General features: G+C 43.7%; 1 protein-coding gene across 1 annotated transcript in view; it reads left to right on the plus strand.

Annotated features, from left to right (window-relative positions):
* Positions 1-14666, plus strand: part of Ppm1h (protein phosphatase, Mg2+/Mn2+ dependent 1H) — a 261180-nt gene extending 246514 nt beyond the window's left edge. The window contains exon 10 of the mRNA XM_005328684.5: positions 9886-14666. Coding sequence (XP_005328741.1) covers positions 9886-10033 — 148 coding nt within the window. The 3' untranslated portion in view covers positions 10034-14666. The remainder of the gene's footprint in view (positions 1-9885) is intronic.

The following is a 14666-nucleotide window of genomic DNA, read 5'->3' on the forward strand; positions in this document are numbered from 1 at the left end:
GAAAGGAATAAATTGTTAATATTACCAGAGGGAGAGGGTGTGGACAAAGTCAAGAGAAACTGAAGTCTGATGAGAACAGTTAACCAAACATGAAATCATGGTATAGATTCATGTTTCAAATGCCCAAGCAAAACTTTGCAAAGCTTTGCCCATCCTTTATTTCCTTAAACCTGTCTGCAGCAAACTTAGTTTTTATGTCTTGGACCTAGCAACCTTTTATTCTCCTGATATATACTCAGGGTGTGTGCATGTGTGCACACACACATGCATATTGGGGATTGAACCCAGGACCTTGCACATGCTGAGCACACTCGCTACCACTGAGCTGCATTCCCCCGCCCTACCAGGGTCTCTTAATGGCGTATTCAGTCTGCAAGTACCAGTGCACCATAATCCCATTCCCTCCAATGAAAGAAGCCTTCTGGGGCGGGGGGGCCAGGTCTTGCTTCCACTATCCTCCTTCACTGCCACGCTCTGGTTAGTTGTGTGTCTTGAGAAGGAAGGGGTTAATCCATGGAAGGTTAATGGTAAAATACCCACCAACACTGATAACAGGCATTAAATGCTAGTTTAATATAGGTATTAAATGCTAGTTTGTCTTACTCTGATAAAATAAAATTTATTTTGGCAAAGACACAAAGGTCCTTTTTTTTTTTTTAAAATCTTTCCATGAGTTAGCTGAACTAATTTCTTAGCAGCACCATATGGTATTCAATAACCATGCCTCAAATGCAAAAAGGAAGCGTTCCTCCCCCCCACCCTGTCCCCCACTATGTCATTTACAGGTTTTCAGAACAAATTCGTTGAGTGTTTGATCTGGTGTTTGAAGACTAGATAAAATCTGCATTTTTGTTCCTTGTGCACTGTTTAGCATATTCAGATCCGTGGGAATTTGGAAGTCAGCCGGAGATCCTGGCTGCAGCAGCCTCTGCACAGCACAGACAGGCCCAGTTTTCTATCCCCAGTGCTGTTTGTGTGGCTGGCGAGCAGGGCTATGTGGCCACTTAGCAGTGTGGCCACATCAGGGCATTTCAAAGAGCTTGCCAGGAGGAGCTGAGAAGGAGATGGTCTATTATGTTCCTTTGTGTTGAAATATTACTGTTTGGAATTTGAACTAAAATACACTCACCATCTAAAAAAGCCAGGGAGACAGTGCCAAGATGCAGAGAGGTGGACAAAGCCTGTCCCCCTTCCCTCAGGGGTGGGGAGCTGTCTCCAGCCTGTCCTTGTTCCAGTGTTTCAGGATACTCTGCCTGGATAGAGTCCCTGTACCCTAGGCTGGGGACAGAAGCTGGTGTGAGCAACTTCACCAGCTTCAACTGCTTCAGAGCTTGGTTCCCAGGGTGTGGCCCTGGCTCCCATTGGTGAACCTAGATGTGTCCCTCCTACCAGGTCTATTTGCCACTTTCCAAGCACAACAAAGGCCACCTCCAAGCCAGCCCCCATTCTCCACCACCCAGTCACCATAGATCCCGGCCAACGTTCCAAAGCTGTGGGGGGAGTCTTCCACCTCTTAAATCTCAGGCCTGCTCAGAATGCAAAGAGGATTCCTCCTCCTGTTCCCATCACATGGTATTACTGAGGGGTATCAGCAGATGGAGGCTGCCTTTTGTATGCAAATATTTGGAACCCATTAATTCCCCAGTTCCTCCCTCTTATAAGACCCTGTCCATACCATCCAAATGGCAAATAAAAATTCCCACCCAGCTAGCACTATGAAAGACTGTAAGCATGGTTAGAGCCTAAAGCCTGAAATTGACTTATTTTTGACACTTCAGTGGTGATTCAGATGGGTAAGAACCAGACTCTCTGAGAGGTAGATGACTTAAGGCAAAAATCTCATGAGGAGGAGAAAGGCATTTTATGTCTAATGAGGAAAATGATAGCTAACATTTATTGACCTCTGACCATGTGCCAGCACCGTGCTGGTGCTGAATGTTTATGGAAAAATCTCATTTGGTCCTCGCAGGAACCTTCACGGTCTGCACAATTATTATTCCAGACTTACAATTAAGAAAAGAGGGCCTCCAATAAGCTAACGAGTCTTTCCAGAGCCACTCGTGCGCGTGGTGGGAAAGCCAGGGTTGGAATCTAGGCAATCCACACCCTGAGCCCTTTTTTATGTGTCACTAAAGAGGTGAAAGAATCAAGAACTGTCACAGAAATGGCAAGGACAAGAGAGAGAATCGAGGATTTATGGGCCTCCTCCTGCCCGGACTTTCAAGTAGGTGATTGTGAAAAGAGCTTTTGGCCTTCCCGTGGTTCTTCAGTCCCTCTTCCCTTTTTGTTTTCCTTTTCAGCCCCTGCTGTCCTTTTTCGGCTCCCTTCCCCTTCAGAGCACAGCCCTGTGAAGTTTGCCAAGTCAGATCCTTCCCCAGCAGCCATTTCTCTCAGCAGAGCTTTGCTGATCAATATTGAAAAGCTTCAGCCAGAGAAGAAAAATGTACTCAACATTCAAAACTTGTCTCCCGGGGAGAATCTTCCTCAGGAGAGAGTGGGCACTTCAAACCACTCCAAGGGTTCCTTAATACGGCCTGACCAGGCAGTCCTGAATAAGGCGTTCCATAACGCCCTAAGGCTGCTCCACATCCAGCTTCCAGAAACACCAGGCTCCTCCTCACCCTGCCTTATGGTTCCAGTAGGTATATAACAGGATCCAGTTCCCGTTCCCTGCCTTCAGCTGCACCCTGTTCTTTACTGCTCCCCTGCATGTTTTATGCATGTGTTTTATGTTTTAACTCAAATTTTCTCCCTACATCTCTCTGTCTATGGCACATATATGCCCTTGTATTCCGCCTCAGTACCAAAATCAATAGAGTCCTGTTTTACTGACACAGTAAGCATGGTTTTTTTTTTTTCATCATTACTAACCTACGCAGCTCTTGTAAGATAGAAATTTGAAGTAGAAATGGAAGGAAGAAGATGCAGTTCTTTCCTCTTCAGTTGTTCCTTTTTTTCTTTTTCTTTTCCTTTTTTTTTTTTTCTTTTTTTTTTTTGATTCTGGGGATTGAATTCAGGGGCAAGTCACATCCCCAGCCCTATTTTGTATTTTATCTAGAGACAGAGTCTCACTGAGTTGCTTAGTGCCTCATTTTTGCTGAGGCTGGCTTTGAACTTGGGATCCTCCCACCTCAGCCTCCCACGCCACCCGGATTACAGGCGTGCGCCGGTGTGACCAGCTTCCAGTTTCTTTTTGCACCAGTCTTGATGATAAGCAACCTTCAAATGATTTCATGCCTGGGACAGTGTGACTCATGAATGTGGATGCTAATGAACTCTAAGATGTCCACTAGCCTCCAGTATGGAGACTGAAGCAAATAGCTTCCCAAGAACTGGGTTCCTGGGGTTGTTCTGAGCCACCAGTTTATAAGGAAAGCTTCCTACAGATGACTTCATCTGACCCAGTTGCTTTCGTTCCAATGCTGGCTCTCCTGTAGCATGATCAACATGTCAGCAAGCTGGTTCTAGAGCTTTTTTGCACTGTTCACCTATCAAATGCAGTGTCTAATCATTCCCCTTCAATTGTCCAGTAAGGCAACTGTTGGACAGGGAGGAATATCACATGCACTAATGAGGCCTAGGGATTCTCCCTAGGCTCTCCCTCAGGTTGGATCAGTCCTTCCCTAAAGTACATGGGTACCTGGATGAGAGCAGATACATGACAAAATTCAAGTTTTATAAGGAGGAAATGGCTGTGTAGCCCTACCACATAAGAAAAAAATGTGAAGTGAATCCTTATACTACTAATGTGACAAGTGGATCCTAACCCAAAATCATCATTAACATAAACATGCTCTAGCAAGAGAAAATAGAAAGCCCATAGTATGTTAATCAGCTTTTCATCACTGTGACAAAATCCCTGAGAAAAACAACTTAGAGAGGGAAAGATTTGGTTTGGCTCATGGATTCAGAGGTTACAGATCATGGTCAGTTGACTCCATTGCTTTGTACCTGAACATCATGGTGGCTAGAGTATGATGGGGAAAAGGCTACTCAGCTCATGGTGCCAGGAAGCAGAAAAAGCAAGAGGAAAAGGCTGGGGACAAGGTATACACTTCCAGGTCACTTCCCCAGTGACGCACCTCTTACAAAAATGCCCCATCTTCTAAAGTTTCCACCACCCCCTAATAGTACCAATGGCTACGGACTAAACCCTCAACACTTGAACCTTGAGGGACATTCCAGTTCCAAACTGTAACACCAGGTAAAGACAGATTTTAAAATTTCTGTGGATAACCTGGAGCACATAATAAAATGCTCTCTGAAAAGAAGCTTATATCTTATTTTCAAACCCACTCTGAGAAAGAATAACTGGATCCAGTTAAAGACTCCCCAAAGAAAACCTGCATGTAACAGAAACAGATTGAGAAGAGAGTTAAATGTGTGAAAATAGAATTGTAAGGTTGCCCCGGAAAAGAACCAAATGGAAATTCACAATAGTGAGACACTGTCACTGAAATAAAGTAGCTCGCTAAATGGAATGAACAATAAATGCTGAAGAAGCTCTTAGATGACAGAGAAGTGGAAATCTGGGAGGTAAAGATGGGAAGGCCTAGTTAGAGTTTATGGAGAATATATAAAAAAAGTTAGAGCAGAAGCAATATTCAAAAAGTTCTTGGCTGAGAATTTTTCAGAATTAAATATTTTCAGTTTGAAGAAATAAAATGAATTCTAACCATGAGAAAATAAAAAGGAATCCCCATTGTTAGTGGAACTTCATACCATAAACAGCAAAATAGCTGGATATAGTGGCACATGCCTATAATCCCAGAAATAAGAGAAGCTGAGGCAGGAGGATCCCAAATTTGGAATCAGCCCAAGCAACCTATCAAGATTGATTGATTGATTGTACTAGGATTTAACCCAGGGACACTAAGTTGCATAGGGCCTAAATTGCTGCAGCTGGCCTTGAATTTGCCACCCTCTTGCCTCAGCCTCCCGAGTTGCTGGAATTACACAGGTATGCACCACCATGTCTGGTGAGATACTGTCTTAGCATAAAAAACAAAAGGGGCTGGAGATGTGACTCAGTGATAGAGCCCCTCTGGGTTCAGTCCCCAATACCAGGAGAAAAAAAAAATATGAAATGCTACCAGTTAGAACAGGAATGATAAAATAATAAAGGAATAAATGATAAAATAATAAAGGAATGATAAAAGACAGATTTCTTCTCAGTAAGACTAGAAACAGAAGTGGAAAAGCATCTTCAAAACTGCTAAGGGAAAATAATAGCTAATCTAGAATTCTATACCAAAAAAATTATTATTCAAGATAAAAGGCAAAAAATAACCATTTTTGTTGTTCGAAGGCTAGATGAGACCTAGCCTTAATAATGTCACATACCATTATTAAGAGGATTACTAAAAATGTACTTCTATAGAAGGAAATTTAATCCAGAAGGAAGGAATACACAGGGGGAAAAAAAAAGTGTATTGGGCGCAGTGGCACACACCTATAATCTGAGCTATTCAGGAGACTGGGGCAAGAAGATCTTATGTCCAAGGCCAGCTTCAGCAACTTAGCAAGACTTTTTCTCAAAAAAAAAAAAAAATAGACTGGGGATGTAGTTAGTGTTCAGTGATAGAGCACCCCTGGGTTCAATCCCTAGTAGCACCCAAAATCCTTCCAAACCTGTAGAGGAGGAGGGTATTTTAAAAAGTTATCAACCTGACAAGAACAAAGGGAAGCTGCTGTGTGGCTCATGTGTAGAGTACTTGCGTAGCGTGAGTAAGGCCCTGAGTTGATCACCAGCACTGCAAAAGAGAAACACAAATATTGAAAGTACAAAATAAGAGTGTGTGTGTGTGTGTGTGTGTGTGTGTGTGTGTGTGTGTGTGTGTGTGTGAAGGAAGGGAGTAAGTTCAGCTATACCTGTTTTTACAATAAACAAATTACTCTCACTCTAATATTTGATTTTATTTTCATTAGCCATGTGCCACCAGTGAAATATAATTAAAATAATGCAAAGTTTAAAAAGATACCGTTAACTCAGGATGAGGGATGGGAAATCACCTTGGAAGTGGAAATAACTGAACATTTATGGAGTCCTTCCTAAGCCTTTTTTTTTAAAAGAGAGAGAGAGAGAGAGAGAGAGAGAGAGAGAGAGAGAGAATTTTAATATTTATTTTTTCGTTTTCGGTGGACACAACATCTTTGTATGTGGTGCTTAGGATGGAACCCGGGTCGCACGCATGCCAGACAAGCGTGCTACCACTTGAGCCACATTCCCAGCCCCCTTCCTAAGTCTTAATTGAAGCCCACAAAGAAGACAAAGTAGCATCTAAGAGAACTTGTGCCACATGCCAGGGAAATACAGACTCATGAGGGGAACTTGGACTGTGGAATGTCATAAACAAAAAAGAAAGGAAGATTCAAGAATACATCTCCAGGATAAAAAAAAAAAAAAAAAATGGTCAGTGGAACGGCAGGCGAGGTGGCGCACACCTGCAATCCCAGCAGCTCGGGAGGCTGAGACAGGAGGATCTCGAGTTCAAGCCAGCCTCAGCAACTTAGCAACTCAGTGAGACCCTGTCTCTAAATAAAATACAAAATAGGGCTGGGGATGTGGCTCAGTGGCTGAGTGCCCCCGAGTTCAATCCCTGGTTAAACCCACCCCCCACCATAAAAAAAAATAGATAAATAAAGAAGAAGAAAAAGAAAAGAAAATGGTCAGTGGTATTTGTGCTGGAAATAATATTGAGAAGCTGCCTCTGGACCAAGCTTTAATGAGGACGGATTGGGAAAGGTTTTGGACCTACTGATAAGAGACAGAGGAAGAAAATAGGAAGCAAGAAACGGAGAAAGCAAGAGTGGATTTCTCTCTCAGACGATTTCTCTCTTCTGAGAGAAGACAGAACGGAAGGTGACGAGAGAAGCAGCCTCTGAGGAAGTCATGTTGGAATGAGCGACAATCATATTTAACAATAAGACCTTAATGATAAGGAGCCCTCAGGGTTTCCCGGGTAACCAGCTTCTCTAGGTGACCTAATGCCTGCTTTTTAAAATACCAAAGCTAATTCTGACCATTTTTAAAATACCAAAAGTCACTAGCAGTAGCAATACCAGCATGGTCTCTCGCCTTCACCGTGGACGTTGCTCTTTCGTGACTTGAACAGAGCCAGCGAGACGTCCTCAGCTAACCTTGTTTTGAACTCAGCGGCTTCTCCAGGACTGAGGGACCTGTGGAGGCCTTTTTGCCTCCAGACATAAGAGCTTCAGACAGCTGTGTCTGGAGTCCTCCTGTCTGCTTTCTTGACCTCTCTGAGTGTCTTTTATTGTCAGCCGTATTTTTGTCACAGCTTGCCATAATTTTCTACATCTCGTTGCAGGCTCATGAGCGGGGTTAAGGTGTGTTCGGCTCTGATGACTGTTGACTCAGCCAGGTTTCTGGACAGCTGAGGTCCAGAGCCTGGTCAGTCACCAGGATAATAAACATCACCTTAGCATTGGCCTTTGCCTGCATGGTTGCATTTCACATAAACAGTTTAATATAAAACGGAGAGGACCCTGTGGTGAGCATTGAGAGGCTCTTTTGAATGCAGTATAGGAGTTGCAGCATGTGGATTTTGAGACAGTTATGTGTTCAGTCAAAGGTCTTTTTGGATGCCTTTCTGTTTATTTCCTAATCTCAGAAGAACAGTTGGAGGATGAACTGGTGGCATCTTCCCTCAAGTAAAAGTGAGAAATTTCTGCCTCAGAACTAATACTTCTCTCAATACAGACAGAAAACAGTATCTTTCCCACCCAGCGACTCCCCATCCTCTAGGAGGAAGGGGATTCATTTTGCATTAGGCACCACGTCCTCTCTTTAGTGTATGCTACCCTCTGTCTGTTCCCCGGGCTGCACAAGAAGACTTGATTCTCACACACTCTACGACTTAGAACCTTCACGATCCTGAGATCATTTGCTACAGGCCTTGTTCTTAAAAACAGGTCTTTTTAACATGAGCATTTGTAAATTGAATAGGCGTTTCAACAGAAGGAATGGAGCATTGCTTAATGGAAGGAATTCTCTAGTTCAGAGTTCAGAAGACTCAACTGAGACACTCCATGTGGGGAAAGGTCACTGGCAATATCAGGGTGGTCCCTTATAAAAGTCCACGGCTGGCTTCCAACAGCCTTAGGGGGACATGGTTAGCTTCTTGGTGATTTACCAGACTCTGGCTCTTAGTTTTTCAGGTTCAGAACTTGATTTAATCAAGAAACAAGGAATAGATTCATTATCAGCTGGGCTTACCTTAACTAAGCTCCCAAAATTGATTCATAAGCCAAAATGCAAGCCCAACACAGCAGCACACACCTGTAATCCCAGTGACTCGTGAGGCTGAGGGAAAAGATCACAAGTCCTGGAAAACTTCGTGTGACCCTGTGTGCTAAGTCATAACCAATGTGCTAAATTCAATATAAAAAATAAAAAGGAGTAGGGATGAAAAAAAATTAAAGCCAGTTAACATTATACAGAGAAGTGTAACTGACTTATATTCTTAGACTAGCTTATTCTTCCCCTGTGGGCAAGCCTACACAGTGAGGCAGACTATAATCAGAAGGTTATTTGTCGAATGTGAAATCAGAATACAGGTGAGTCACGTTTCCGGGCATAGGCTGGAGAGTAATCCATCCCACACCAATTAGGGCCCTGCCACTGGAACTTAATTTCTTCAAAGTGTGTCAGCGTAGATTCTCTCTACGCTGATCAGAATTTTGTATAGACACCTGCCAGTATTTTGTCTCATTTTTTTATGTTTCCAGGCTAACAGTGCCCACACCTACCAAATGACCTTCTGTGTTAGACTTTGTCTACATGTTAATGCTTTGCATCTGCTTATCAGGTCATTCTCTCTCTTTCTTTTTCTTTCCTCATTTTATAGTTTAAATCACAATGAGGCAATCTTATTTTCAAATTCTCGAGGGATCCCTCGCTGTTCTTACATTGATCTAGAAACTCTGACATTAGTAAGGATGAGTGGGGCAGTTCGCCCACCAAGGCTTATCTGTCATTCACCTAAAATAAATTTAAAAAAAGAGTTTGACTTTTTTGCTATGACACATGTTCTATTATTAATACATTTTTTTAAAATCAACTCAATTTTAAAAACTTTTTTATGTTACTTTATTTATATATTCATTTGTTTTGGTACCAGGAATTGAACCCAGGGGCACTTAACCACTGAGATACATCCCCAGACCCTTTTATTTTTTATTTTTTTTATTTTGAGACAGGGTCTCACTGAATTGCTTAGGTCTTCACTAAATTTATGAGGCTGGCCTCGAACTTGCAATCTTCTTACCTCAGCCTCCTGAGTCACTGGGATTACAGGCATGCACCACCATGGCCAGCTAAAAATTTTATTTTAAAAGGAGATTTACCCCTACCATAAGTGGAAAATGGCTATCCTTTGTCACAAAAGGAATATAGCCCTAAAAATAAATACGTTGAAAACACAAGTTCTTGTTTTCCCCACTTAACCTCTTTAGCTAGATGCTGTTTGCCATGGAAAGCTCTGAGATTTAAGATACACTAGCAACAGACTGAGACTCTCCTCAATGTAATAAGCAACACCAAAATAGGAGCTGGGGCCATAGCTCAGCGGTAGGCCCTGAGTTCAGTCCTCAGCACCAGAAATAAAAATAAGATAACCAAGCAGTAGAGTAATTTAGGAGATACAGTTAATGCCTTGCCCATTCACCACCTAAAAAATAATCTCACATCAGGTATCCCACATTGGGGAAAAAGATGACCTCAGCTTTCTCTGAATTTAAAGGAGTTTGAAAACTGTTCAACTGTACTGGTGCGTCCTCGGCAGCCTCGCCTCTCGCCTGACCCAGCTGCCCTGGCTTCTGCCTGATGCTGTTCTGACTGTCCTATTCCTGCCTCTCCCTGCACAGGTACACACTGGCAGCTCAGGACCTGGTGATGCGTGCCCGGGGTGTCCTGAAGGACAGAGGATGGCGGATATCGAACGACCGACTGGGCTCAGGAGATGACATTTCTGTATACGTCATTCCTTTAATACATGGAAATAAACTGTCATGAAAATGACCCAGGGGATTGGGAGGACCGAGGGGAAGAAAACTGGGATGCCTCTGAGCAGGGCGGATCCGGGAAGTGCCCCAGCTGAGTTCCAGGTGATGCAATCTCTTCCCAGCCCAGGTGGGGAGTTCTTTGCCAAGAGGCCTCTGGCTACGCTTCAAAAATGACCCTTAGGTTTCCATCTCCTTAGTAACAGGTCTGGACTCAACAAGAGCTGGGGAAAACAAAGCCTCCTACTGAGTGTCATATTTTGGTTGGTTTTTAAAATAGGCCTCCTAGGTGGCTCTTGCATTTGGGGCACATACATCCTATTTATTTGATCTAGAGTAGCTAGGGCAGAGCCATGTTCAGATGGAACTGGCAGAAGACTCCTCTGTCTGTCAAGCTGCCAACTTCTTTACGGGTTAGAAGTGCCGCACTGGAAAGTTGAGGATCACACCTCAGAAAGCGAAATCGTCCACCTTTAGAAAGCTCAAGATGAATTTCAGGGATTCTGCCTTCCTCTTTCTCTCTCTCTCCTTCCTTACCTCTCCCCCCTCTTTTTCTTTCTTCTCTTTATTCTTTTGTGCTATTGGTGGGGTGAGGCAGGGATTTTTTTTTTCTTCTCTTTTTGACATTCCTTAAATCTTGTCTGTTTCCCTTCAGTAGAACAGGACGAGGACTTTCCAACTCCTTTCCTGAAGAATTTTTGTGTCCAAGTCCAGCCTGGGCTGGGTTGTCCCCATATCCCACAGCCCCCACCACCCAGGTAGCCATCTGGACCGATGCACTGCATGACCGACCATGTCTCTGTTGCATACCAAGTCGTTTCAGTGTTTTCTTGAAAATGTGGGTGTTCCGTTGGACCAACAGTTCCTCTGTTATCTCTAGCGTCCCTCTTTGTGTGGCTGCGAGAGTCTGGATTTTCATCCTGGAATGTTGGCCCCCTTCCACCTGCAGTGTTTAGAAAGTTTGGAGCAGTTTAGAAAGTTCTTAATATCATTCAGTTCACCGTACCTCACTTGAGGACAGCTTTGGGTCCAGGTTTCATGAGCTGTGACTGTCCTCCAGCTCCCTCCAGATTAAATATCAGTTCCGTCGAGCAGCAGCAGTTGTGTTTCTGCTGTTTGGTGCAGAATCCACTCTTTTAATCCAAGTGAATTCAGATTGGGTAGGCTAGTCTCCCTGATGCTGACCTCCCAGTCTCTTCTCCAGAGCATCATGTCGTAGCTACTAGGAACCGGGACCCCTCTGCCCACTGTGGATCCACCTCTGTGCACACCTCACAAGCACAGCAGCAGCAGCACACACTGGACCCCCTTGAACACCTGTCACTTCTCTGCCAGGAGGAATGGCAAAGTCGATTTTTAAAAAAATCTCTCCCGTCTCCCTGGAAGGACGACATCTAATTACCTAGTCCTCTTCCTGCCGAAGAGGGGTTGTCACCATTTTGACAACTTCATGTAATTCAAACACTCTTCCAACCCAATAAAGAAGGTCATGGGATGACTTCCCCACACTGCTGGAGAGCCAGTTCCAGTTGCCATGTTTGGTCTGAATTCCTTCACCAGAGGAGAGGAGAAAAACCTTTCCTCCCGGGGAGTGAATCACCTACATTCCTGGAGTTGTAGGTATTGTCTTAGGAAAGGCCTGGAGTCTTGCTACTCAGGAATGAATTTGTTCCATAGTGTAGAATCCATGTCCTGTCTGGCAGGTGAAGCACTGTGGGAATCTACCCCTCCAGGTGTCTGCCACCCTGTTGCCTGAGACGAGCTGGGCACGGCATTGTTAGGAGCCATCTCCATCTGATCGTGTGTTTCCTCTGCCTTCAGTAAATCTGAGCTACACTGAACATCTCTGTGGGGAGACGTTGGTGGTTAGCCATTCGCTTCACTGGAACAATATGATGCTATGGGGAAACTTTCTGCTCTTGCCCCAACTCTCAAAGTTATATACAAAATAGAAACTTGAGAAAGTCCTGCATGGAGGACCCTGAGCCACCTCCTTTGGGATCTTTCCTGTGTTATTGTTGTCTTTTTTTTTTTTTTTAACTTTCTTCTTTCCTTTTCTGGACCTCTCTCTGGGCCCTACCTTGAGCTTCTCTAGTCTTAAGCCACTGGAGTCAGAATTTGGGTGTAGATATCATGACAACTTTCCACTCAATTCACTAATTCATTTACTGCCAAGGCCAGTCTCAGGAAAAACTCTGGAAATCCCCACATTCAAATTATCCTAAAATCTGTAGCATTTAGTCCTGCTGGTTTGGGTTAGAAAGGTATCCAGGAATTCTTCCCATTAAGTCTCTTTAGAAAGATCTTAGTAGCAAGCTAAAGCCATGTTTGTGTTTGGGGGATAGGTGGAAGACTGCAAATGAGGTGAATAAATCAAAAGTGGAAACAGTGATTTGTTAATGCCCATGGCAGATCTACCCAGCACTGATATTGCTGTGTGAATTGAGCTGACTCCATTTTTGGCCTTATTTTCCACCCAGGCCCCAAGTGACCCTATCCCAGGACAGTAACTGTGTCTACATAATGGGTTGGACCTCGGAGCATTCCTGGAAAGGTCAAAAGACAACACAGAATTCTGCAGAACATGCTTCTATGTGGTTCTGAAATCTTGTGTATCTGACTTAAAGCCAAATCTGCTTGCCCTAATAGCCTCAGAGGAAGTCTTGTGTAATGAAAAGCATTTGATTTCCTAGTCAAGTCTTAATGGTCGTCTTGGGGGTTGTGTGGCTACTTCCTTTAATGAAAGTCTCTTTCCACTCTAAATCTCTTTGCTGGGCTGGCCCCTGCTCTTTGGACTGTTTGAGACACCCTTTCTTAAAGAGTGTGAACTCACAGTCCATCTGTCTTCTGCAGAGCTTTGCCAGACAGCTACCAAAGCGTGAACTTTGTGACTCACGAAGCCAAAGCAGGGTTAGCAGTCGGAGAGGTGAAGGGTGGTCCAACTGTGGTTCTGCGTGCCTCTTCTTGAAGTGGGGTGGGAGAGGAGAAAATCTGGTTAGGCCAAGTACTCAGCCGTCTAATAGGTCAAAACCTAAGTGGGACTTCTGGTATTTTCTGTAGTGTTCAGCTTTGGAGAATTTGGAGTGTTTCATTTTTTAAATTCCTAGCAACTTGCCTCCATGGGACTGAGTGAAGTCAGTGTGTCCACGCTTACTCTTCTCTGTAAGTATTCATATACTCCTTGGGAAGAATTTGAAACGTGGGTAGATATTGGTGGGCAAGAATGAAAGTCCAGGCGACCAGATTCAGCCCCAGATCTTGGCCATCTGAGCAGGGTTTTCAGTTTACCAAGAGCACTAGTATGGAAACATCTGGGAAAAGACTCCCACGTCTTTAAAAAAAATTCTTATTTTCCTCTTGTTATCCCTTTCCTCACCTCTTCCCTCACCTGCCAGTCAGCTACATTTATAAGGCCACAAGTGGTTAGTGGTTTTGTTTACACCAGTTCGAGGGTCTAACCATTCCTTAAAGTGATGCAGCAGTCCCACAGTTTTCAGAGGGAATATGTTAAGCTTGGTGAGATTCTAATTTCAGTAAGTTAATGCTTCTGGAACAGTTGGCAAAAGTAAGGAGATTCATCGCCTATGCAAGAACAACCATCCTGACCTTAAAAGATACTAGATCTAAGCGGGGCGTGGTGGTGCACGCCTGTAATCCCAGCAGCTCTGGAGGCTGAGACAGGAGAATCTCGAGTTCAAAGCCAGCCTCAGCAATAGTGAGGCATGAAGCAACTCAGTGAGACCCTGACTCTCAATAAAATAACAATGGTTGGGTACCCCTGAGTTCCATCCCTGGTACAAAAAAAAAAAAAAAAAATACCGGATCTAAGAGAATAGTAAAAGTCTCTGGCTCCAGGAGAGAATTTTGTGTTAGGAACTCAGATTTTTGAGGATTCCCAAGTGCAGAGAAGTATAGCCTGCACACCTCACCCACCTCTCTGGCAAGCTTTGGTTCTGTGTGGTGACATGGCTTATATGTGTACACTGGGATTTTCAAAGGACACTACATGAGCAGCTCAACTTGCCTCTTGCGTGAGCACCATGGCTCTTTGTCAGACTTGAGTGCCATTCTAGGGAGCGCTGCTCTTTCTGATCCACCATGTTATCTGTGTAAATAGCTTTAATTTTCCCTCTGCGTCTTAGAAGAAGTTTTGTTCGTGTAGCGACCAGGTAGATGTGACCAAGTAAGGCTGTGAAAGTGCTGTTGTTTTCTCCTGTGATGTACTTGAAGAAGAGGAACCTTGTGTCCTCCACTCTTCCCAACTCCTATGAGTATTTTGTGTTTGTTTTGAGGAGTCCTGAGGTTACTCTTTCACTTCGATTTTGCCTCCAGTTTTCTTTGTTTCTTTGGAGACCCAGGGAGGCCCTGGTGAGGATCATCTGTCAGGAAATGTGTCATGGGTTGGGTTTCCAAAACTATCCTACGTACAGTGAATTGAGAGGAATCTGCCTGGAAATGGTTTCAGAACCATGTACCTTTATGCTTTGTGATTGTGAAACGTTGACTTTTGTAACCCAAAAAATGAAAACTGTTTAGCAAAGGGGATCTATTTTGTGTGTTTTGAAACTTAGGTGCAATGTCCCCTGGAAGAAGCTGAAGAAATGTATATGCTCAATGACATTTTAAAATAAAATATTATATATATA

Source organism: Ictidomys tridecemlineatus, chromosome 6 (assembly GCF_052094955.1).
Source record: "Ictidomys tridecemlineatus isolate mIctTri1 chromosome 6, mIctTri1.hap1, whole genome shotgun sequence".
Taxonomy (NCBI): Eukaryota; Metazoa; Chordata; class Mammalia; order Rodentia; family Sciuridae; genus Ictidomys; species Ictidomys tridecemlineatus.